The sequence below is a fragment of the Lissotriton helveticus genome, chromosome 9, assembly GCF_964261635.1.
Source record: "Lissotriton helveticus chromosome 9, aLisHel1.1, whole genome shotgun sequence".
NCBI lineage: Eukaryota > Metazoa > Chordata > Amphibia > Caudata > Salamandridae > Lissotriton > Lissotriton helveticus.
This window is the reverse complement of record NC_136070.1, coordinates 1,128,278,755-1,128,305,759: the sequence shown is the minus strand read 5'-3', so window position 1 is coordinate 1,128,305,759 and position 27,005 is coordinate 1,128,278,755. Positions and strand designations below refer to the sequence as shown.

The 27,005-nt window shown below is 42.0% G+C and overlaps 1 protein-coding gene across 2 annotated transcripts in view; it reads left to right on the top strand.

The window, feature by feature from the left end:
• PRICKLE2 (prickle planar cell polarity protein 2) overlaps window positions 1-13,761 on the top strand; it is a 257,614-nt gene extending 243,853 nt beyond the window's left edge. The window contains exon 8 of one of the 2 annotated variants that reach the window (XM_078661544.1): window positions 11,077-13,761. In XM_078661544.1, the coding sequence (XP_078517670.1) occupies window positions 11,077-11,978 (902 nt within the window). In that variant the 3' untranslated portion in view covers window positions 11,979-13,761. The remainder of the gene's footprint in view (window positions 1-11,076) is intronic. The other variant, XM_078661545.1, reaches the window with a different exon arrangement.
• Window positions 13,762-27,005: the final 13,244 nt, after the last annotated feature.

Genomic DNA, 27,005 nt, shown 5'->3' with positions numbered 1-27,005 from the left:
AGGAACCCCACATCTGAGAGGATGTTTAAGAGATGCCACCTCGCCCTCGAAGACCTGGAAGAAACGGTCAGCCAGGAAGGATGTTAGCCATTCCAGGGCTGCGTCCGACACACCCAAGTCCGCCAGACGTTGTAAAAGCGTGACATGGTTAACTGTGTCGAACGCAGCGCTTAGGTCGAGTAGGATAATGGCGACCTTTCCACCCTGGTCCAACACGGTTCTAGCTTCCTCCGTTACCGCTAAAAGAGCGGTTTCCGTTCCATGTCGAGGGCGGAACCCTGTTTGGGAGGCACGCAGGAGACCATTTGATTCCAAATGGCTCGTCAAGGTGTTATTCACGTGCCTCTCAAGTAATTTACTCAGCCAAGGGAGCAAGGATATAGGGCGGTAGTTCGCCAGGTTGCTCTGGTCCAAATTGGGCTTCTTCAACAGAGCCCTCACCATTGCGCACTTCCATGACGGGGGTACGGATTTTGTGGTGATGGAGGTGTTGAGGACGTCCAGTACAACCGGGCGAATTATGTCCATTACCTTAAGAAGGGTCTGGGGGGGTGCCGAGTCATTGGGTGAGCCAGAGGTGATCTGAGGGATAAGTTTATCCAGCGCTGGCGTGTCCAGGAGAGGAATGGCGTTTAGTTGACAAGGCGTGACAGTAGGCAGGGAAGGAGAAGGAAAGGGGTCCAGAGTGTTGTCAACTTCTCCAAAAGAACAGTATATAGTCTGGATCTTCTGGGAGAAGAAGTCAGCCAGATTGTTGCAGCGGTCCTGAGCGCCCTCCAAGGAGGGGCATTCGGTTGGGGGTGAGGTAAGGGTTTTGACGATTTTAAAAATTTCCCTTGGGGCATTAGCGGCGGCCTCGATTTTACTGCCGTAGTAGGAGGCTTGTGCTGTTTTTTGCTCCTGTTTATAGAGCCTAATGGCCGCTCTATAACTGGCCTTCCTGTCTTGGGAGTAATCTTGTCTCCAGGCTCTTTCGTACTTGCGACAGAGCAGTTTCTTGGATTTGAGGTTGGGTGTAAACCAGGGAGCAAGTTTAGGTCTTTTAGTGACTGTGGTGGCTCGCACGGGGAGGACCATGTCCAGTGTAGAGGAGATCCAGCCATCGAAATTGCTGGCTGCCGTATTAGCATTCGGTGCCTTCCTCGGGGGATCTCTAGCCAGGGCAGTTTCCCATTCAGGGAGGGGGAGTGAGGACCACTTCCTACCTCGCTGTTTGGCAGGGTGACAAGTGGGAATAAAAGAATATGTGTGCCAGATAAAGGGAACTAAAAAGTGGTCGGTCCAGGGTAGCGGGATGGGGGTTAGCACTGTAAGATCGTCGCTGTTACTGTAAATATGGTCCAAGAGATGGCCTCTGTTGTGGGTTATATGAAACCCTTTTTGCTGGAGATCGAGAGCAGAAAGGCTAGAGCGGAGCGTATTGGCTGCTGTGTTGTGAGGGTCGTCCAAATGCAGATTAAAATCCCCCAATAGAGTAAAGTTGGGTGAGGACAACACAACGCTAGCAGTAAGATCCGTTATTTGGGCAATAGAGTTTTTTAAGGCGCCAGGAGGGCGATAGGCTAATAAACCTGAGAAGGTGGTAGTGGGTGAGAATTCTAATGAGAAGAGGACACTTTCGCAGGCAGGTGAGGTGGTAGGGGTAATGCGGCATTTGTAATTGTCTCGGTAGACAATAGCCAATCCCCCACCCCTCCCGGTCTGGCGATCTAGCCTCTTAAGAGTAAAGCCATGAGGAATAACCCACCCAATCGCTGGATCATTATCTGAATGAAGCCATGTTTCCGTTAGGAAAAGTGCGTGGGGGTTGAGTTCTTCAATCATAAGATGTAGCTCCGTGTGATGTTTACAGACGGACCTGCAGTTTAGGAGATACAATCTCCATTCTAGGGCAGAGGGGGGGCGTAGAGTACCTATATTAGGAGTAGAGGGCTTCCAGCTACAGTTCGTGCAGAGATAATTAATATCAGACGGGTGAAACAGATGGGCACAATGAGGACGTAAAGGAGGGCGTAGGGCAAGCAGTGATGAGACATCATAAGAGAGTGTGGGGAGAGCCATAGCAAACCAGGCTACCCACCGGTCCGCCGGAGCGTCTGGACGCGGACTGGCGCAGACTGGCTTCTCTCTGGCGCCTCTCCGGCGCGTCTACGGCGCTATCGCTGCGCGGGTAATTGGGGTCTAAGTAGGTTGGGCGGAGTGTGAGACTAGCGCGTCAACCCACCAAAGATGGCCGCCTCCGATGGAGCAACCAGGAAGTTGTGCCGCTTGCCTCCCTCCACAACAAACAGCACTGGTAGCTGCGGTGGACCGGGGAGTGAGCGAGCACACAACAGGTAAGTAGGTTTCACAAATGTACACTTTTTAAAATCACTATTAAATCAGTCTAAAAACAGTATCTAGCAGGAATACAAGGAAAAACGCTTGTAGCAGTCCTGCTTGCTACCAAGCGCCAGCGCAACAAAATTCTCAGTCAGGAACATCTGATACACAAGTTTCTTTTATGAGACTTACTTTGCATTTTTAAAAATTATATTCCAATATTTTGCCCTTTTTGATAAGTGGTAAAGACCATCAAAATGTTACCAACATCACGTTTAGCTCCTCCTAGAGGTGTTGCTAGATATAGTGTATAATATTCTAAACTTCCCTATCTTTGCACATTTCCACCGTTTCTCTTCTAGCTTCCCCCTTCTTAACTTATTCTGACTCCTTAGTCCCTTCCAAGTTCATAACAATAACACAAATAAAAAGTGTATAGTGTTCTGGGTTGCCGCAGGCCATTTTACAACGAACTCAATCACCCATATCCCAGCCACATATATTTATTTATTTATTTATAAAGTTTTAGTTTGGGGATGCAAGGAGAAGCATTTCTGACCACTATGGTTTTCGTACTATACTATGTCCCAGAGCAGTAAGACTTTCTATGCAGTACTCTAATGCATTAGTTACAAGAGGTTGCACCTGTGACTGGTTTGCTCTACATTTGAAATCCTGAGCCTTCATTTAAGAGATCTTCATACACATTCCTATATGTTCATCAGAGATCATGGCCGTGTCTGGTGTTTTTGCTAAAGTATGTTATGAAAATAGGGGGAAGGCAGCAAAGGATGAGTAATGTCAATTCTGTTACCCCTATGATTTGTTGACGTTGATATGATGCTCTCAATCTAGATTACAGGTTTTGTTGGGGCTCTGGAAGGTTTTGAATTTAATATAATTGCTGGAATATGTAAAATAGGTATTTGATGCTGATATCCGTAAGACAGTAGATTGTAAAGGTTACCTTCCCTAGGTTGTGCTGCTTGGGTGTTCATGTTGGTTGACACTGGGTCGTCTTTTGATTAATTGTTGAAGAATCTTTGTAGTTTTACTGTATCTTTGAAACATAGTTTGCAGCCTATAGCTATCACATACATTCCTAGGTTCTTGGTATAATATGCCATGCCGTTTGTCAAGCTTCAGTATTTTGTCAACAAATTCCAGAAATGATTTGTTTATTGAAACTGTTACTTTGTCTAAGGTCTTTGCTGCTTTAATAGTCATCACCAACTGTTGCTATATTTGTCAGTTCTCATTCTTGGTACATTGGCATTTAGTGTTGGATTGATGGAAACTCAATGTTCCTTCTGCAATTCAAACTATGTCTGGTTTCACTAAGTTAGCAGTAAGAACTTCAAAGCTGACTGTGTAATAGGATCTGCCTTTATGGGTGGCATTATTATTAATTATCGAATAATAGAAAAAAAAGAAGAAGCATTGAATATATCTTGTTGATTTATACTTTTAGAATCTCTCAGTGCCATTTATTTTCTCTTTTGTTTAAATCTATCTTATGGTGATAGTTGGTAGTCTGTGATTGATGTTTTTTTAATCATTCTTTACAGATTCTGTATCACATGAGCATGTTTGAATTATTCCATTAACTAAAATACACACACTTCTCAGTCATACACTGACTTTAATGACAAATAATCATTCAAGATGACTAATCACCCAAACTGTATTTATAATACCAGCCAACACGTATCATAAAACCTAACAAAAGAAAAAGTGACCATTAACTTCTCAAACAAATTTCATTGCCAATTCGAAAAACTCACTCATTCAATTAATTTCCACACAAGCTCTTTACCCTTTCACCTGACAGAGGACGACCATCCCTGACAAGTGACAATGAAAATGGCTGAGAAAGACAACCACTTCATGATTAGTTATGAAAGATCCCAAAAACATACAGACAGTGATAAAGAATGACTAAAAATTTAATGAAAATAAGTCCTCCCAAATAACCCAACATTGGTTTGTCTGTTTTAATCCACAGGAGGGTAGGCTAGAAACATGTCGACCATTAGGAGATAGGAACATTATCGCCCCTTTTCCTAATATTTCCCCTGTTTTTTTTAACCATGGGTCGGAATAAAAGAATCATAACCCTCTAGCCAGGTATTTATTATAGATCCCCTTCTACCGACTCCTCCCTCACAGACCATCTTGTCAATATAAGTGCACACGCGTAACTCGTAGGTCGTAGCACGCCCCGTTCCGCAGAGGAACAGTTAAGACCTATGATGAAGCATGCCACCAAGGGGTAACTCTGGTGGGTGAGGGTTTCACAGAAACCACTTTGTTTTCTCCTGGGCACAAACTAGACTTTCCTAAAATGTGTTGGGTGCCTTTTTCTGTGTTATTATATTTTTCTGTTTAGCACCAATTTATCAGTGGAAAATACAGACAATCTTGAACAACTAGACCAGGATTACAAAATTAATGGCGGCGTATAGGCAAGATGTGGTTCTCCAGCAGCCACTGCATGGTCTTGAACATTCTCCATTCTGGGTGTCCATTTTGACATTTTGGCATCACCATACATAAATAATGACGAATTATACAAACTGAATCTTGTGTGGGTTTTCAAATCACATTAATGCACAAATACCAACATTTGAGCAGTGGTTTCCTACTATGCGAGCTTAGAAATAAGGATGTGTGGGCTAAGGTATGAATGGTATTTAATGACTCTTTCGTTTGTAGGTCCCTCCTCTAAAATGTGTTGTACATTCAATACAATTACAGCAAAATAATTTTTTTATTGCTGATACTTCTCATAAATTCAAAATGAAAACTACTTGTAGCTGAGAGAAATTGAATAGAAATCTGTTTTCCTGCAGAGAGAAAGTGTTGAAAGCACTAGGTATTTTCAAATCCTTATTTTATTTATTTTGAGTAGTTATTGTGTTGGATATTACTGGAGAAATGTTCGAGAACCAATAAGCCTTCTTCAGAATGAACTTACTCTATGCCAAGTCCCTGCCAGGGCTGGGATCGTGCATTAGGTTCCATTACTGAAATAACTTTGGTCTTTGACATATCCTGGGGATTAATGCCTGGCTTGGACATTAGCTCTGCAGGAAATACCTCGCTTGACGACTGTTATTGCGGCTACGTGCCATGTAAGTCAGGGAAGCAGAATTCATTTTCTTACCGATTTGAGGCACTTGCTTTTTTGTGCTTGTGAAAACATTAGGGCTATATTTTTGCAGAAACGTTTCACTTTGCTGTAATAAGTTGTCACACAATGGATTTCTTAATGAAGGGCATTTACTAACACAAAAGTTACACATAACTGGCACGAGATGCTGTGTGGGGATTTACTTTCCAATGCAAATAATGACTTCCATTGCAAAGTTGCAGATAGTAACGCAGAGTAGCAATACTTTGAGTCAAGAGGACATTCCTATGGGTGGTACATGGACATTACACCCTCATAGGACCTCCTTGTCCTAGTCATTACAATATGAGGTCCTCCCGCCTCCAGTCAGGCCTTCTACACACTAGACCTTCCTTTCTTTTTATGAAAAAGAATAAAGACTCCTCCCTTTTTCCTTCATGCCTGCTTAGTTTCCTGTCCATTACAAGTAAAAGATGCGATAGTACTTTGTATTTTATTTTTGTTTAGTTTATGCTTTAATCTCTTTGCTCACCGTGTGAGCTGCCAGTTCACTACCTGCGGCCGCGCTCCCCATTCACGTGTTTGACTGGGATGGTAAGTGTTGCATGCAGTCCGTGGGCTTGCCGATTGGGTGCTGGGCCGTGGAACAGTCTGGTTCTATGATAGTGTTCACATAAGCACACAACTGTGGGGAGACGGTGTGTTGTTTGTTATGCAACCAAGTCTCAGCCTCGCTGAGTTTTGGTTGCTTCGAAAAAAAGTGGTGCCATTAGCATTGCTTACTTCTTGCTTTGTTAGGTGTGGTTAAGAACTTGGAGGATCTTGCTGAAAGTTCTGGGGGTACGGCTACACAAAACAAGCATTTACAATGCATCGGTCTCGGCATTGCAAAAGTTAGAGCTATTAGCATTGTAAATTACAACATTTTTATTTATGTGTTGGTTTTGAAAACAGAAAAATAAATGGCATTGTCATTTACAATGCCAATAGCTTAATCTCTGCTACGATATTTTATGATTGCTCAATAAGTCAGAAATGCCTTTCAAATGTAGAAGGAAACCAATAGGAGTAAATTTCAGACTTTTGAGCATGGGGTGCTTTTGAGACCGGAGTTCTGGCAACCATATCCTGAGACGTAACGCCCTAGGTGGCCATGGGTATGCACAAGCACGAGTCCCTTGCTCACTGTACCACTGACACCAAGCTGCACCCAACTGAAAAGGCCCAATCAGGCTGAAACCAATCCTGCATCGGTTCTGTTCCTGTTCTGGCTTGGCAGGTCAGTCTGGAGTGTTCCTGTCAGAGCAGGACAAATACTGATTTCCATATGACTGGGTCTAATTTGAGGTGGCATGGTGGGTTGGAATGATATCCCGAGTGATTGCCAGTGGTTAGAAATATTCCAAACATTCCTACCATGCCCTTTGATGCTGTGAGGTCACCAAGTGTAGACCACGTAACTGGCTTACAGATGTAAAAAACTTTAGAGCACACAATGTGAAACATTCATTCATGGTCTCACTATTAAAAGTTAAAGGCTAAACTAAAAACAAAAAAAATTGAAAACCCTCACCCCTCAGCAATGTCATGTGCCTAGAGTTAACGTGCTGTTTCAGTGCGCTTCACAGGTGTTCTTACGTATGACAATAAAACGTGCGCACCAATTTATATAACCAACCAGCTATGCAATTCGTGTACATTATGCACCAGCGAAAAAAGCATCCAGCAAATTTCTGAAAAACGAAACTCAAAATAAAGCATAATCATTTTCACAATTAAGCAGGCGAATTAACACACTAGCAACAAAGTGCTTCTTAGTGTGCAAAAGTTAGAAGAGCTCAGGCATGCAAGCAGGCACACCGTCACCCGCCTGTGAGGTACCCTGTCACTGTGCCTCTCTTGCTCCTTCAGTACATACCGATCAACCTGTACGCGCTTTAGCTTGTAGGCACTCTCACCTTCAGGGCTTTGGTCACGCCGTTCTTCTTGCAGGTGCCGTTCCTCGGGATGTCGCCAAGCTTAGTTCTCGCAGGGACTGTCACCTTTGCACACCACCTGGGCGGCGCAGAGCTGGCGTACCCGGGTCACCAGGAGACGAGTGCGGGACTGCGGCGCCCGGACGTCGCCACTGGTCGCCATGCTAGCCCCGTGCCGGTGCACCCGCAGGACGCTAGTGCCGCAGTCGAGACCCTCCGCATGAGGGCGGGATGAGGGGGAGGGGAGAGGAGGACATTTAAACACACGCGCGTCTTCAAACCGCACCAAACTCTCTTGCGGGAACAGGGAAACGCCCAAGGTGAGGGAGTGAAGCGCTCCCTGGAGGTGCAGGGGTTAGTTACACAATCACACAATGTAAGGGTTACAAAATCGCAGAATTTAAAGAATGAGCATGGGTAGGGCAGCGCTGAAGGGAGTTTATTTCCTGGATAGTTCAAGCCAAGTGTGTACAAGAACCTGGCCGTGACCGCAGCAGGGAGAGCTCTGGGTGTCTGAAGCTCTTGATGTGCCGTTGTTTTTAAGTTTTGTATAATGCGAATTTAACCCGAAGGTATTGGGGCGCGTTATACAGCACCAGATACATTACACAAGGTCACGTTCACGTTCTTTAAGCCTGGGGAGATGAAGGGATTGCCGAGAATCACAGGATGTTGATCCGACGCCGAGACTCAAAACAGGTTCTTCAGGTTCAAAGTCGGCAGCTCTGTAAATAACGTCACATAATTATCCCGAGAGTGCACATCTCCTATCCCTACTCGTGTAATCGCTGGAAAATGTGAAACTCACACCCAGGGATTTGAGCGGGCCGGCTCCCGCCGCGTGCTCGTATGCAGACTCCCCCTGCATTCCAGCAGGCGCGCGTCACGATCCGGGCTGCATTAACTGCTGTGGAGACAAGACCTGGCCGTGCGCACAACGTTATCCTATGGGAAAACGCAGCGCGTGGCCAGGTCTTGTCTCACTTCGGTGTTCTCAGACTGCTGGGACGCCGACAATAGTTCTCTGACGAGAACGCGCTTTCAGCGCGTTACTAGCCGAGACCTAAAAAGGATGCATGTCCAGGATTTGGTTGAAGATGAGATATTATTGATATCAAAGAGTGATCTCCAGGAATTGATCAATAAGGCAGTGGAACCACAAACAAAGAAGCGGAAGGTGATACTGATGATGATCAGGATAATTCACCACAGGGCAAAACTGTTCAGGGGAAGGTTCTTACCGAGATGTTGGCACATACATACATACATGTTCCAAAGGCCCTGGATGAGGAAGGGTTTATTTACAATATAGTACCTCTGCTGTGGATGAGATTTCATGGGGCAGGCAGATAGTTTTCCTCATGAAATATGGATGCCACCATGGAAATCGAGATATCTTTTCGGGTGTCTTCCACATCCATATCTAAAGGTAAGCAATAATGTATTTTTAGAAAGATCACTCGGCAAACTGATTTATTTATAAGCTACTTATAAGCTACTAGAAAATTCGGAGTTACCACCGAACTGGTTGCTACTCGTTTTACCAGTATCGACAGGTAGAACGCGACGGTAGCTTGCAATTCTGTCTCACTGGCCTATCTTACTTATTATTCATTTGAACACATCCATTTATATTATGTTTTATGTACTTTTGAGTGTTGCAAGAGGTTTGTTTGGGTCCTGTTCTATCGCTAGTTATTTGTGTTGTCTTTCGATGCATCCCATCAGAAGAAACTACCTCCCTATAACTGTTTTGAAAGCCTGATAAAGCAGAATGCAGCTATCAAAACCCCTCACCCAACATAGGTTTATTTTCTACATGTATGTTACAATAGATCGAAATCGACATGCTTCTAGGTTAATTTACTAAATTGTTGCAAATATCAAGTGCACAGACCACTTACTATGAACCAGATGTACAAAGAAATAATGTAATCTCCTCCTACATCTTTTCTAGTGACCCCACTTACCAAAACTCCTTCATTCTATCTCTTTCCCTTTCCTATTGCAAAATTCCTTCTCCTTTTCATCACCACTACTGAAGCCATACCCTCCCATGTCACTTCTGTTATTGTCTCACTCTTCCTGAAGTGTCCTCCTCATCTCCATCTGCTGTTTCCATTTTCCTTCTCACCTTTCCTTCCACCTCTCCCTCCTTCTTTCTATCCCCACCTGCAAACATTTCACACTCTTCAGTCTGCTATGACAGTACTTACACTCACCACTCAATTCTCCCACTGCAGCTGTTGCTCCCCCTGAAAGATCCTGAACCTCCAGTTATCCTATACCCTCTCATTCTATGATTTCCATTTTACTACTTCGAATTTCTTCCCAGCCACTCTAGCCCCCACTCTTTCTTCTCTCCCCCCTCGTGCATTTAATCCACAACCCCCTTTCCACTCCCCTTCTCCCCTTGCAGCTTTTCATCTCCCTGTCCCATCTCCTCTTGAAGGTCTTCAACTTTTCTAATGCTGCACATTCTTGCCACAAATCAGGCAGTAGATGGTTGGGCCCAGCAGAGGTGAGGTGGTGGTCTTTTGGGCAGAGTGTATTGGTCTTTGGCCGCCATTCTCGCCATGACTGCTGATGTGTCTTATAATCTTCCCCTTGTAAGTTTCTGCAGATAGCAATAACATAATCAACTCATTTATTAATACAGATTTAGGGCAGAGCCTTGACCCAGTCTTTCATACTTTTTGAAGATTTCCACATTTATGGAAATTTACAAAAATGCACTTTGTATGTATGGAACTCTACACAAGGCATACATTTCCATGTATAGTCTTATTCTGCTAAACTACTTGGGAACTGTCTGCCGGCTGGCCCGTATGCAGTTGTCATTTTAGTAGACATATATTAGCTTAGAAAACATTTATAAATATTTTACAATATTTTACCTGTAGAGGAACCAATTACTTTTAATCCCAGTGACATTTCAGGTGCTTTTTTTCCAGTTTCATTCTGCTGTCTTTTGGGGGACAAGGAGCTGTGTCCTTGCGTTTCTGTTGTGGGAAATACCAAGATGAATGTTTGCAAATACCTACAACCTTACGAGTTTGTGGGCGTTTCATGCATTGAATGATGACCATTTCTTTACATCCACTTTCCAATATTAAACTCAATATTGTGGAAAACCCAGTTTCTCATCCCTAAACACTGTTTAACTGCCAATGGTGTTGGTATTTCTTACAGATATAATAAATGAGGATAGAAGATAGAGGCACAGCAGAGCCAACCTTATATGCTAATTTTCTTTGTTTGGCTAATGGAATAAGTACAACCCATATTCAAATGACAACATACACCTTCAAATTTCACCAAAATGAGGAAAAACATGTCGTTGATGGTTCTGTATAGAGTATTGCTCTGCTTTGGTGTTGAATGATAGAGATCTTTCGTGCATCACACAATGATGTGACACTGTGAACTTAGTATCAATATTGGTTGGACATGCATGAGAGTACTTAATAGAAATATTCTGATTCCAGTTAAAGGAAGCTGATCTTGTGACATCACAAAACCAGTGACTAAAGGCAGAATGAAGCTCTAGTTCTTTTCAAATATATTGTCGTATTTCTTTTACTCCTAGGAAGTAATATAAAAATGGTATTTCAATGTTGACACTTTTTTTTGTTTTTCCTCTAGGAATATCTGCAGATGGGGGGCCCAAGCGCCAGGAGCATCTTTCCAGATTCTCAATGCCTGATTTGAGCAAAGATTCAGGGATGAATGTCTCCGAGAAATTAAGCAACATGGGCACTCTGAATTCTTCAATGCAGTTCAGGAGTGTGGAGTCAGTTCGTAGCTTACTCTCAGCCCAACAGTACCAAGATATGGAGCCAAATCGTAATCAACTAGTTAATCCCGCCAAATACAGAGAACTTTCTCAGCATGGACGGCTTCATCAGTCTTTCGACTTTGGAGGTGGAATACCAGTGAATGATATGAGTGCCCAGAATGCGACTAAACATGCTCCTATGAGCGATCGCACACAAAGACGAGCTCAAGCCCGTGATAATGATCCACGCTCCCGTCCCCACAGACCTAGAAGGTCCCGGCGCTCCCGCTCAGATAATGCCCTACATCTTGCTAGCGAACAGTGCAACAGAGTGCAGGAGGTCCCTTTTCTAAGAACCAGGGAAGACTATGACCGATTCATGCTCCAAAGAGGTGCCAGAGGTTCTCTGGAGCATGGGCAGAGGCGAGATATGTACGGTCGTTATCCCAGGACTGCATCAGATCTTGCTTTGCAAAATCATTTATGTGAAAAATGGGGGCCATATTTGACTGAATATGATTGGTGCTCTACGTGCTCCTCCTCTTCAGAATCTGACAATGAAGGATACTTTCTTGGCGAACCCATTCCACAGCCCACTCACCTTCGATATGTCACCAGTGAGGATCTCATTCACCAATATGGCCAGTGTGGTGGCAGCGGTGCAGGTGGAGGAGGTGCGGGTGGCATACCCAAGTCTTCCTCTTTAGGTGGCAGAGGACAGTTGCACAGCAGAAAAAGACGCAAGAGCAAAAACTGTGTCATCTCTTAATGCACTTGCAGGCGTGGTCCAAAAAGTGTAAAATCACAAACTTGCACTGTTTTTGATTTGGAAGCACCTTTTTTTGCAACAACAAAAAGACTGATGTTAGTCATTTGTGATATTGAGGCAACATTCTGAATTGGCTTCTATAAATAATCATTATTGTTGGCATGTTGGATATTTTTGCACATTTCACTTTGAAAGCAACTTTCACTTTAAGATCTTTATTATTGTCTCGTTTGTTCCGTGTAACCAAAATACTGCCAGTCTAGTCTTTTCCATCTGATTTGTCCCAAGTTTTAGTTACTGCTGTTCGCCTCCGTGCCCTTATTCTATGCATTATCCTTCTGCTTGTCTTCAATCTTGGTACTAATGTCCTCAAATTATTTATCAGGCAATGCATATATAGATATGTATAGTAAGTTATTTACATGTTCATTGTAAATGGAATGTAAATGAAAGTTCTGATAATATTTTTGTATTTTGTAATATCAAATGAATCTCTGTCTTTCCGAGCACACATGATGAAAAATGGAAACTGCATGCACATTCAACAAGGTCTTCAGTAAGAGTAAGGTGTTCGGCTACAAGTTATCTTTATTAGTGTGCTGAGTGGAATATTTTCAAGAGCAGCATTGTATAACCAGGTCGTGCAGTATCATGCAAGTTCTCTTGCCTGGCTTTTGAAGAATACAATGATGTGCTCAAACATGTCGGCAAACTGGATATTTTTTAGCTTAGAAATGTCTATTTTAGTTACTCCGGCCAGACGCTAGGCAAATTGTTCAGAGCAGCAGAAGTCAACTGAAATTGAAAACAAAATGGCTTCCCAACACATTACCCTTCAGGATTCTGATAGGTCTATAGTTGCAAAAAGTCATTCTTAACCAGACCTTCGAGCCCAGTCATTTTTACACACTAATCCTTTCCCTCAAAACCTGGGTAGTGGAGGTATTTTTTCAATTGAAATTTATTAGTTGGTATAGTGGCACAAATTATGCCAACATCTCTCATTTGACCACCATGCTTGACCAACAATCCCTCTAAGCCTTGCAAGAGCATAACTGCCATTGGTGATATTTTCACTGAAAAAAATAACCAAAGTCTGATGAAGAAACACATCCGTGTACAGAAATGTTAAGCTGATAAAATTTAAAGTACTGTTGTGGAGAACTAAAGTTACAATTGGTGCAGTTGTGTGACGTCAGCCTCAAGTTGTATTGAATATAACATTTTGATATCCTCTTGTGTCCCGAGCAATTTTACCTGCTTATACTTCACAAGGTGAAAGAAATGTAAAGCACCGCTTCTTAACCTGTGACATGTTGGAGAAAAGATGGTAGATTAAAGTTGGAGCAAACAGTGATGTGGCATGACCTACAGGAGTGCTAGTAACATTGAGCCATTCTTTATTGTGCTAGAGATGTGAGTATTCCTCTGTATGCTTCAATTTGCATATCTTGTACTAGCTGCAGGGTGTTTGAGATCATTTGCTTTTCAGGTACAAATATTACAAAGTATTCATTGTCCTTGATCAAAAAGCAATACAGGCATTGGTTGTTTGTAGTTTTTAGCATGCCTCCTTTCACATCCAGAAGCTTTATATAAATTATCAGAGCCTCTCGAATAAAATGTTTAAAAAAAAAAGAAAATATCGGGGGACATTGGTGAGTCTTTTTCTGTATCACAAATGAAACCAGTGTTTTATTTCTTTTAATAAAAAATAAATGAATATTGTCAAAAGATATAATTATTTTACCCTATAAAAGTGAATAAAATACTTTTAAAAATATGCATTGTTTTTTTTATGCGTTGTAATCAAAGTATTTTTACATTTTATGATGTAATGATGTTACCCGATTTCTTGATAATTTAACGTGAGCTCCGCGCGGAGGTGAGAAACCACCCTTTCTACGTGGGGACTTATGAGGAAGACAGGCGAAGATACACAGCAGCGCCAGAAGCAGGGCAACTCATGCACATGAAGGATTATTCAATTGGTTGGCGCATTTGAAACCCACCCTTGTACATAAAGTAGGTTGCATTCGAAAAAGAAAAAGTGGGGAATGTTATTACAGATGCATTACACTATCGCTGAATGTAATCGGAAAGAGAGAGCTCAAGTTAAGGCATGGGGTGAGCAGGGATGTAGGGAATATGAGCAATAATAAGTTAAAAATTGGAGGCAGTCTGGCCTGGTGTGGGCAGGCTGCAAAGAAAGAAGATGGAGAGTTTTAAATTAAAGACTAGAAAATAGAAGGTTGTAAGGTTAACTTGTTGGAAGTTCTATATTTAAAGGAGGGATAATATTTACTGGAGGGGGATGGGTTAGGATTCTTTGTTAGTACACTGTCAGGGATTTGTTCAGGGAAAGCTGATTGTAGTATGAACTCTGCTTCAGTACAGCATGAGTCTCGGATGTTGTTCATCCTCAATGCATTGGCAGCAGCTTGTGCTAATCCCAGCCTTCTAAACCAGTTAGAACGTTTTTATTGTATGGTATCTCATTTAATAATCAGTGTTCATCAAAAGCCAACACAGCCTTGGTTCTTTAAGTGCCATGGCAATCTTTTACTGGTTGTAGAGGAGTGAATTGTAGGCTGTTTACCAATGCCCTGCTTCCGCCCAAGATATTTCGTTATAGTCCCTGAAATGTTTTAAATGGATTTGGGAATTATTTGAAATGCCTTATGGCTGTTGCCACTTTAGTGAAGTTAACAGATTCAGCGTGCCATGATCTGACTGATACTCTAATTGAGAATGATTGCTTAAATGTTTATTTACATATTTGGAGTATTATGTCACTCAAACATGCTGCTTTATCGTTTCTTTGGATGGCCATGCAATACAACCGTGTGCAGTAGTGATGCAGCGTTTTGAGCCTACCTTCTTATCATTCATCCTCCAGTGGATGTTTTTATCCAACTGAGAGGTGAGGAGAGTTAATATTTCATCAATCTATTTCAATTAACAGTGTACCCCATTTGGCAACACAACAAGGAGCAGGAATCAGTGACTAAAGTTAAGAAAGTGTATTACAAATTATCTATCTAATTAAGGTCCACGAATCTCAGTATCATGCTATAAATTTACAGAATAACAACTGGGAAACCCAACCTTCTAAAGAAGTTTAGGCATAACAGTATTAAACTAACAAGACATTCTGTCACAGCAATACAAAAGATTAGCATTACGATATGATGCTCAGAGAAGAGTTTTGGCTCCTCTGTTCCATATATGAGTAAATCTAGAATCGCCTAAGTTAAAGTCCAATCTAAGAGGATGGTTCATTAGTCTAATAAATCTCAAATTTCAGGGACCTGAAGAAAATTTCGAAAATGTGTGAAGGTACACGAAGCTCTCTCAAGAGTCTTCTTGGGTCAGTGAAAATTTGAGTGTCTGGCCTAAGCCACACTGAGCAAGCATCAAAGGGAATAAGCATTGAGGTCTAAACCTCTCAAAGTTCAAGGAAAAGTGCTGCAGCCTCAGACAGTGTAGACTCCAGTTATTCCCACTAAAATAATGCAGATAACCCCCTCTGTTCACATCATCAGCGGTTCCATTGTCCTTTTTTTCATTCTCATGTAAGTTGAAACATCGAAGAAATATCCCACACTGAACATGGTTACAACACAAACCTTGCTCACCTAAACCCATATTGTAACACTGCTGAATGGACTCTCAGTTGGCGCTCTAGCTCTCCATGTTCTTTCGTCAAGGTCTTCTTCTCAGACTCTCTCTCTATCACTAATCCAGTGTTGTACCTATTCTCAAACTAACAATTCGTGAATACTGCAAAGGAAAGTCATGTCAACAGAAATGGAAAACAGTATTTTATGCAGAATAGAAAAGAGGTCTACTAAGGGCAAGTTTAAATCTTAAATCAATGGCACACATTTAATATGCGGGTGCAAATTTATGCATAAATGAATATAACTTGTCAGTACATGCTATTCAAATTGCATGGGGCATACAGTAAATCTTTAAATAAATGGGTAAATATGGCCAAGAACTACATTTTATATGAAGTATACATGTAACATTAGTACACACATTATATAACTCCATTATCATTTCTAAAGAAAATATACTTTTAATGGGTAAGAATGGTTTACTCATCAAGTCTTCAAAGATTATATCATTTAATACAGTTAAGGCGCACAGTTAGGTATGAATTCTCTAATCCTACAGTAAATGCACAGCATGTCAAAGAAACGAACTAGATTTTGGGGGTTATGGGAAGAGTGGGTTTACAACTTGGGTATTGCAACTTTTTAGAATAAATAAAAGTCCAATGATTATGAAATAAGTGAGTTTTTGAGAAGATGGTTTATGCAGAAACCGAGGGCTCGATACTATCCATGTCAATTTCCAAGAGTCATGTGTTCGGCTACTCTGGGAACCCTTGAGCTGGGTAGAGATCTACAGGATTTAGTCTTCATCACAGAAACCTGGTTAAGTGATACTAATGGCCCCGATCTTGCCATCACTCTCCCCCAGGATATAAAATCATACGCCTGGATAGACAAGGAAGGAGAGGAGGGGGCCTCGCCATTATACCCAGGGACAATTTTACCTGTCTCCCTATAACAACTACTCTGTATGACGAACATGAGCTCCTAGCTTTTCAGATATCTAAAGACAATCATATTTTATTAGGAGGTGCTGTAGTCTACAACCCTTTGGGACATTACACTGACTTCAGTGCAAGGCTACTCTCACAAATGTTCTCCGCATGTCTCAAATATAAAAATTTTATGATAATTGGGGATTTTAATATTCATTTCGAAAAAACTGACAGCCATGCCGCCATGCACCTTAGTAATGATATGTCTATACTCCAACTTAAACAATGGATTCAAGGACCTACACATAGCTCAGGACACATGTTGGACCTGCTGTTTGCTAACATAGACACCATTTTGATTGAGGAGATAAAAACCCGTATTATGGACAGATCAGTCTTTAATTCTTTTTTCGTTTGATTATGCTATGTCAGCCGACAGGCCTTCTTTTTTAATGCCGGAATTCCACAGGCCTTGGAAACGTTTCACTCCTGAAGGCTTTAAATCTCACTGGCCTGCTAATACCACTCCTGACCTTTTTGGCACTTTATGCACGAATACTATTGCCCAGAACTTGGAAACTGGGATTAACAACACGTTGGACCTATGTACCCCCAAAATTAAATCTAAAACATCGAAAAGAGTTATTTCCCAAAAATGGTATACTACTGAAATTAAAGTACTAAAAGGAAATTGTCAAAAGAAAGAGCATATATGGCGAATGTCTAGCTTAGACATTGACAAACTTATCTATAAGAATGAGCTCAGAGCGTACTATTTAGCTATAAAAATAGCAAAAAAACAACACAATACGCAAAGAATAAATGAAAATGGTAATTCTGCTAAAGAATTATATAAAATTATAAATGAATTATGCAAACCTAACTGCCTGTCCCAAGCATTACATCCTTCAACAGGGAACTGTGAAATGATTAGCAATTACTTCACTGAAAAAATAGAGGAAATATATGCTACATTTAACATCAGTGACAGTATGAAAGTACCTACCTGTTCCCCTGAAAACTCTGAAAATTCTATTAATTTAAACAGTTTCACACCGATAACAGAAGATGAAGTGGCCAGCACCATGTTAGAAATTAAATCCGGATCACCCCTTGATCCCTGCCCTCATTTTATTTTTAGACAGCTTATACCGATTTTAACTCCTGCCATTACGCAACTTTTTAATAAGTCTCTGGAAACAGCTGTGTTTCCGGAGATATGGAAACAAGCTATAGTTATTCCATTGCAAAAAAAGCGGTTTCGAATGTAACAAACCCAGCTAACTATAGACCTATATCCCAACTCGACTACCTTGCAAAAGTGCTGGAGAAACTGATAAATAGACAATTGTCTAAATACTTAGAGGATAACAACTTACTGGATCCAACTCAAACAGGGTTCAGAGCTATTAACAGCACAGAAGCCACTCTTCTGGCTGTTATTGACAGCATTGGATATTCTCTGGACCAGGGCGAAGCTGTGGCCCTGATCCTGCTAGACCTGTCGTCGGCGTTCGACACGGTCTCCCATCATCTTCTACTAGAGAACCTGCTAGAAAAAGGGATAAATGGGAAAGCGCTTGAATGGATTGGTTCATTTTTGCATAATAGAACGCAAGTGGTACAATTAGGAGCCTTTCTATCCAAACCCAAGCAACTTAAATGCGGTGTTCCGCAGGGAGCATCCTTCAGTCCCACATTGTTCAATGCCTTAGTTTCACCTTTGGCACAAATTGGAGCAAGGTGGGGTCTGGGGGTTTGCTCCTATGCGGATGATACGCAACTTATAATTAGGCTGGGGAAGGGGCAAGTAGACAGCAAACTGAGGCTCAACAATTGCCTAACGGAAATGGCAGCATGGATGGCAGAGCATTGCCTCAAATTAAATGCGGACAAAACCGAGATCTCATTGTTCGGTGATGCAAAACACATATGGGACAACTCTTGGTGGCCTGCCTCGCTGGGAAACCCTCCGTCATCTAAGCATTCAGCCAAAAATTTAGGCATCACCATTCAGGACACACTATCCATGCAGGCCCATATTCGAGCCATGTGTGGGAAAAAGTTTTGCCACACTAAAACTTTTAAGAAGACTCTTTGCATGGATCCCCTTGGAAAGTAAGAAATCAGTCACACAGGTCCTACTAGTAAGCAGGATGGACTATGGGAACACACTCTTTGTAGGCATGCCTGACTACCTAGTTCAACAACTGCAGGTAGTGCAGAATGCTGCAGCTAAATTAGTATGCAGGAAGGGTAAATACAGCTCGGCCAAGGAATGCTTGAAACAACTCCATTGGCTGCTTATGCGCCAAAGAGCTTGCTTCAAGCTCTTGGGCCATGCCCATAAGATACTTAATAATAAAGGACCTACTATCCTTCAGAATAGGTTAAACTATTACCTTTCTGCCAGACCTTTAAGATCACAACATCTTGCCCTTGCCATAACAAAGAAAATAAAAAAGAATAAAGCAGGAGGACGCACCTTCTCTTATCTGGCTGCACGTCATTGGAATGAACTTCCAATGGAACTTAGATTAACTACCAATTATAATCTCTTTAGGAAAAAACTTAAAACACACCTTTTTCCTAAAGACTGACGCACAACAATTGGCTAATTCAGCTTTCATCTGTTACCAGAGTCCTTAGCGCCGTGACATCCTTTGGGATAATTGATGCGCTTTATAAATAAATAAATAAATGAAAAGGGCTGTGTGCCCTCCTCTATTGGGTCCAGGAGGGTGCCTTGGTACCGCGTTAAGACCACTCACTTTCTTTCTTGTATGAGGACAAAAATTTGTTTTTAAAAAAATGTCAAGTGCAACATTTCTAATTAATGTTGTAGGCCACACAGGAAACATGTACTAAGTGTATGTTTTAGGTTATGTATTTGTGACATGTAAAGATGGGGTAAAAATTACACTGTACCAGTAGTGAACATAATTCATTAGCTACACTCTGCTTCTGATAGTTTGCTAGTCACATTAGGTAGTTGGCCAACTTGACTGATTGGCTATAGTATTCGTGGAATTTAAGAGTGGGATCAAAGAGTGTAAGAAGAGTTTACTTGATAGATGACTTCAGAGGTTTAGCATTTTGTCATTGCTCTGTCCTTGGATTTTAATTCCTACTGATGGTAGAGGAAAATATGGATTTTCAGCAGCTTCATGAAAAATTAATACTTGAGCTGTGCATTGAGGGCCAAAGGGAAGAGCATCCCAGAGCAGTTGCTCACTACCTCCATGGATCTGCCATTGTGTGTCAGCCATCAACTTTGCTTGACAGACTATCTGAGGCTAGGCTGATCAGAGATTCTGTGCTAAGGGAAAGTTTCTGGACTCTGTGGGCATGTGTCCTGGGTGCTTGTTCCTGAATACTTTGTGTAAGGTTCACATACCTTTGAATTTGATACTGTGTGCAACCGGGAGCTACTGGGATTGCATTTAAGCTAAGTTTGAGGATGTTGTCTTTCTACTACTCTTTAGACTTGATTTTGAATTGTCTGTAGCCTGTTAAAGAGTTTCGCAAGTAGACCAGATTGCTATAGTTCAGATAGACAATCTCTTCTTAATTTGCTACCCCCATTTAATCATTTTGTTTGCGAAAATGAAGGGTCCTTTTCAACTAATCTATTTAGAGGTTGCTGGTTTCTTCCTCTATATAAGTCCAAGATGAAAATATCCCATATAGACAGCATAAAACAATCATCCATGTTACTCCTCTTGCCCCCTCACGCTCTCCCCATTGATCATCCACATCAACATGACCTACTTTAAATCTCCATTTGAAAAGATGGGGCGACATCTCACCCCAATTCGGACGCACTGCGTTGATTCAAACATGAAGCTGATGCCATAAATTCATTCAATTTAATCATTATTTATTGTAATTTAATCCAAAGTTCCACATTTTCCATAATTAGTCCTTGCCACATAAGAGATGTCTTATGTTAAACACTGTGTCTTAAAAAGCTGCAGAAATGCCAATCCAGGCCTTAAACTGTAGCCCGGAGTGTAAGTTTTATCCTCGTAACCCAATGCATTTCGGGCCTAGTCCCGGCCCTTCGTCAGGGGTATTCTACAATTGAAAAACATTCATGTGAGACCTTTTATTTTAAACATGTTTAAATATATTAATCACTGCACAAAATATTTTCAAACCCATTTTTTGATATCTTTTCATCATAATCAACGCCTTCCCGCTAAACGTAGACAAAACGCTACCACTAAATCGATGCCCAAAACCGCCTCTCACCTCCTTCAATTCTCTTGTATTCAATACCATCATTTAAACTCACGGTTATCTGTTCTCGTAAACATACCTGAAACTCTTTTTCAAACGAGTTATTGCCCAACACCCAGATATTATTTACCCAATCCTTCACCTTCTAGAAACGACATTTGGCTTGCCTCCTGATTAGTTTACAACCATCCACATACTGCGTCCTCACCATGTTCAGCAATTGAAGCACCTGTGCTCTATCTCCGCCCTCCATCTTTCGTCAGCTCTCATCAACACTTAGCCCTATGTATCCCTAGTCGCATCCTGCCACTGCAATTATGTTACTTTCTCCAAAACCCGTTAACTCGCTAAGTATTGACCCCCTTCTTAACCTAAGTTTAACTCCATCATACACTTCACCAGTCCCATTACATAGAATACGGCCCCACCCTTCAATATCCCCCGTTCACAGTGGTTGCCAAACACTGTTGTACTACCAATCCCATACTGCGCTATGTTTGCTATCTTAAAGTGCCTCAATATCATGTCTACCAAACCGCATTATGTACACTATCCCAAATGCTGTTCATTCGGTCTAATTAGGCATCAAACTTAAATACCCCGCCCGCCCTTAGATGATATATACAACGTTAATTATACGATGGCCTCCGTTTTGTATTTCTACCTAAAGCTAAACATAACAATATTCTATGCTGGTTAATACTACGCATGTTGGTATGCTAACTGCAAAAACATGTTTAAAACAGGAATACAATCTCGATCCACTCTATGCTTAAACAAAGTAAAAGTAGTTCAAAAGGGTTCACTTTTGAGAAAGTGTTCTTTCAAATGTCTCTCATGTGACAGCGTTGTATTTGTTTATTTTCTTCTTAGCTGCAGTCGATAGGTGCAACTCGTCAAAGGGCAGACAGTAAAACTTTATGCACATGGGGGGTGACCGAATGCACCCTGATTTCTCCCTTTTATTTGCTTTTATTCTCTTTTTAGTCTGTTTGCGTGCAAGTCCAAAAATGTGCTCTGCCCTAAACCACATGCATAATTGACCATTTGAAAAGATGGGGGGGGACATCTTTAGGACACAGTGTGTAACATTAGACGCCTCTCATGTGGCAAGGACTAATTATGGAAAATGTGGAACTTTGAATTGAATTACAATAAATAATGATTAAATTGAATGAATATATGGCATCAGCTTCATGTTTGAATCAACGCGGTGCGTCCAAATTGGGGTGAGATGTCGCCCCATCTTTTCCAACGGTCAACTATGCACGTGGTTTAGGGCAGACCACGTTTTCGGACTTGCACGCAAACAGACTAAAAAGAGGATAAAACCAAATAAAAGGAAGAAATCAGTGAGCACTCGGTCACCCCCTTTTTGCTTGGACTACTTAAATCTCCAACACACCCCAGACCTTCTTAGGAAAGATGATTAAGAAAGCAGCCTCCAGCCAACTACAGGAGCAAATCAACAAGAACATTTTTCTGCAGGACGTCCGTCAGAGCATGCTGCAGCACAGAAACAACCATCTTAAAGAAGTCAACCACTTTCTTCTTCTGAACAACAATAACAACCCTTGTCTCCTGATACTCCTTCATCTCTCTGTGGCCTTCAACAAATTCAAGCATCAAGCACTGATCCACATCTTGAAAATATGTATGACCTTATTCCGCTTAGACCTGAATCGGTTCACCTCTTACCCTGACATCTGCGACCAGCTCAAACAGATAGGAACCACGGATTCCAGAAGCTCCATTTCTCCACTGGAGTACCGAAAAGTTCCATCTGCTCCCCTAACTTCCTAATTATCCACAAGAGAGCTCCTTAGGTCCTTACCAACAAATAAAGATGCATTATTATATTGATATTGAGCTCCACTTCAAAATATGCACAAACAACATACTTCTGGGACAAAAGCATACCAGTAAAAAAAATTTAATTACTCTTGTTCACCAAACAGTCCAAACTTCAGTTACAAACAACTTCAATTTAAGCCATAATTCTATTGTTTACCTGAATGTTTTCACTGCCTAGTCAACACTCAAATCAAAATCACTGGGATTTACGCTTGGTATAGATCTGACCCTCAATGAACACATCATAGAAAAAATCAAGAAGAGTTGCATCAGCCCTCCTCAAGACAAACAGGGAAATCCGTCTTTACAGAAGTCCATTTCAGAACAACAGTATAGGCCCTGGTCTTACTGCGCCTGGATGGAACACTTATGTGCTCAACGGCCTTCACTGCATCACTTTGTCACTCCTAAAAAACATTGTACGTGCTATAATGCATCTCATGATAGGCGTGATGTCGTTTGATAACATCACCTGGATGCTAAAGGAACTACTTTGGTTCCCCTTACGGGTTCACATCATCTTTAGGAGCTGTTGCATCACATACAAAAGCTATCAAAAACAATATTTTACATACCTGGCCTAGTTAAGCATCATGTGTAGTATAAAGCACCCCACCAGGAGTCAGAACATCACAAGACATTATATGGAGAAGGGTAAAAAAAACTGAAGGCAAGCTTTATCTGTGCACCCAAGATGGATAACAATATACCATCAATGTCAAATCTGCTCTAATGTCACTGAACTTCAGAACAAAATCAAGGAACATTATTCTCAACACGCTAGCAAGGTACCTGCTACTTACCTCTCATCTTGATCTTGAATTATTCTCAAGGTCTTTCACCCATACTCAGTTCTCCATTGCTTCTCAGCTAGGTTGTGTGGTTACACCTGAAGTGTATTACAACATTTCTGGGTTGACTACCATGCAGAGGATATTGACAATTCTATATTGTAAAAATTGAATTATCTATTGGCCAACTTCTGTCTTTATGTTGTTCCTTTTCTTTTTGTGGGCCTATTATGTCCTCTGGCTCAGCTGTAATGTGGTATTGGATTTTTAGGTACTACGCTGGCTCATTTATGTTTGTTGTGTTTATTTATGCTGTTGTACATGTCCTCATGATGTTCTTGCTTGTTTTTCAGTGAGGTGTGCAATGCTTGCAGTGTGTTGCTGAATCACGAAAAATGTGTTATGCATGCCAGTTATTATGTAATCACTGGGTGACCCAACCATATTTGTCATTGGTCTTCTATGTTGTATATTTCGATCTTATATGTGCAAATTATGGCTTTGTGTGTCCAGCTGAGGTCCTCTCTTTCTGTAGTTAGTGAAATCCTTATTCATTTATGTTTTCCAACAAGTCAACTCTCCCTTTTTTTCCCCGTAGTTTTATATAGCTCAAACTTGACCCGAACATATCAGGTATCGGAGCGCTTTCCATGAGCACAAGTTGCGTTTCACAAGGACACATTCATTTTCGTTAGGCACGGGGAGATGAAGTGATTTGCCCAGATTCACAAGATGTTGAGCATCATTGCCATGATTCCAAACCAATTCCCCCAGATTTGAGATCAGCAGCCCTAGCCGTCAGGCTACTTCCTCTCCCTTATTCCCTGGTATGCTTTTCCATATATTCACCCCCCAGTACTAACATTTTCAAGCCAGTCTCTGTAGGCATAGCGGCTGCTTGACCCCAAAAAAGGCTTGTTGAGCCAGTTGTTTGATTGCTATGTGCTACTACAATAGAACCTTCAGCATTTACTGTGCATCTTGTACCAACGCACTCGAAGGGTGAGTAAGGAGTAACCTGAATCTGAGGCTATGGTGTCCCAGTGGGAACATATTCCCCAGAGACCAAGTAACCTTGCCCAGCACATGCAAAATAAGGACATGGCATACAAAATACTTTACAGGTGGCACTATACTCCTGTGTGTGCAAATAAAGTTAAACTAGAGAGATCGCCTAGTGCTTTGTAGGATCTCGAGATCATGGTACTCATACACATATCTGTGGAAAAGTCCATGATTTGCTCAAATAGGACTTGTTGTAGCCTGCTTTTAGGTTGATATCTGCTGTCACAATAGATATTTTTGTATTTACTGCGCATCGTGCGCTAACACATGCAAAGGATGAGTATGGAGTAATTTGAACCTGAGCGGATGGTATTAATACACCCTCCACCTCTGTTCCTATTTGTTAGCAAGTTCATGTAATCCCAGGGAAGCAGGTCATTCATAATGGTAATTATATGATCCAAGTTCCTTCAAGATTCACTTCATGGCCTCTAGTTTCTGAGTTTTATTCATGGTTGTCTATTGGGCTTTCTGTGTTGTGGGAATGCTTGTCAAATCAATAGCTATATGCAAGTTAATGATAGAAGCAAACAGGAGATTCGTAGCCTGATTTATCAAGGCTTGTTGCCCTTACAAGTCACAGAAAATGATGCAGACCGGCGCAAAGCCTTGATAAACTGTTTACTATCGAGCACAAATTTTTACTTTCACAGGAAAATAGTCTGAAAGTAGAGCATTGCGCTTCTTTGGGTGATGGGATATCCCGTGGGTGGTACATGTGTTTCCATGCAACTGTTCACAGTTTTTGACACAAAGCCCTTTCTACAAAAAATGGTTGATAGGCTTATGTAAAATGATGCCTCCTCAAACGAGGCATAAAGTTGGAGCAAAGGTTTTTTTCCTCCAAACTTCTCTGCTTACGCTGCTGGACTGAGGCCTCCCCACTGTGCACTGTTGACTTTGCCTCTTTTTCTGCTACGGCTCTTGCTTTTCTTTTTTGCTCTTTTACGTTTTTGCTCTTTCTTTCGCTCTATCACTCCTATATTCTATTTCTCCTTTTGCCTGGTTGCCTCATCTCCCGATATTACTCTAACACTTTCACTTCTGCACCTTTCTACACCTTTTGCCTCTTGGACTCCCCTTCTTACTGTTCTTGCACTGTCACCCTTGCTTTCTTTTGACATCTTCCCCTGTTTTTATCTGTTCGCCCCTGCATAGCCAACTCCTAAATCCTTTTCCATCTCTTTCCTTTTGATTTTGCTTAGTTTCGACTTTTCCGCTCTCTCCTCATTTCCTCAGCTTGACACCACTCTCTGTAGCCTTCTCTCTTGCTGTTCTTGCCCTCTTCTGCATCCTTCTGCTCAACTCTGCAGCCTTCCCCCATTTCTCACTCTGCTCACTTGCATGCTGCTTCTGAATTTCCAGATGCTCTTTACTGTCTTCTCACAGCACCTCCCACCACCACTGACCTCCTCCCCTATCCCAGACCTACTTAACCGCTTGCATAGCTGACTTGTGCAGTGGGTACACCCAAGGTCAGTCCAGCCCCACTCGTGCCAGTGCCAGGACCCCTGGTTTGCCTCCCAATCACCACAACCCAAGATGGTACCCGGCCACTGAACTCCATGCCTTGAACACTGGATTCCCATGGAGGCACTGCACCCAGGCCTACCCGACAAACACCAAAGGTGCAATCTCCTGCACTGCCTACCACTTCTCCTATGCTTCTCCCTGCCCACTATTACTGTGCCCTCTTCCTCACCCCATATTTATGACCAAGCCCCACATAATACCTCCACAGACAGCACCCATCCCACCATGACATGCTTCATTCTCAACACCCGCTTTGTCACCAAACATGCCATAAAAGTCAGGGACCTCCTGCACAGTCCCTACCCAGGACCTCGGTTTCTCACTGAGACCTGGCTCAACTGAAAATCCACCCCAACATCGCAGCACACACTCCTTCACCAGACAGGAGAGAACTGGCAAACCCGGAAAAGGGCTAGCTATCATCTATAAAGTAAACATTTAATACTCCATCACATCTGCAAACTCTATTGACCACTTCTAACACCTGTCTTTAAAGCTCAACTTCTTCACCTTGGGAGGGACCCTCTTTTAAAGGCCTCCTGGATTCAGATCCAACTTCAGAAACACCATTGCACACTTCATCACCTCACTAGTACTCAACTCCAACTTTCAGCTGGAGGACCACATCGACTCAAACACCAACGACTTCCTGGAAGAACTGAACACACTTGGACTCACCCAACAAAAGAAAGGACCCCACCTATGTTGCAGAACATCTCCTCAACCCTGTTTTCACCAACTCATCTGACAATAAACCCACTCACCTCACCTGCACTGACCCCTCCCTGGTCCGATTCAACCAGCACCTACCATACCATTACAGAACCACACCCACAAAAAGCACCTGACACAACTGCAACAAGGTCTCAGAGGAAACCTGGACCACAGAACTCCAAACCCGCAAACCACCATTCCTAGACAACCTCTCTAGTTCTATCACCAACTTCAATTCCTGGATCATATCCTGCGCTGACCACCTCCCCT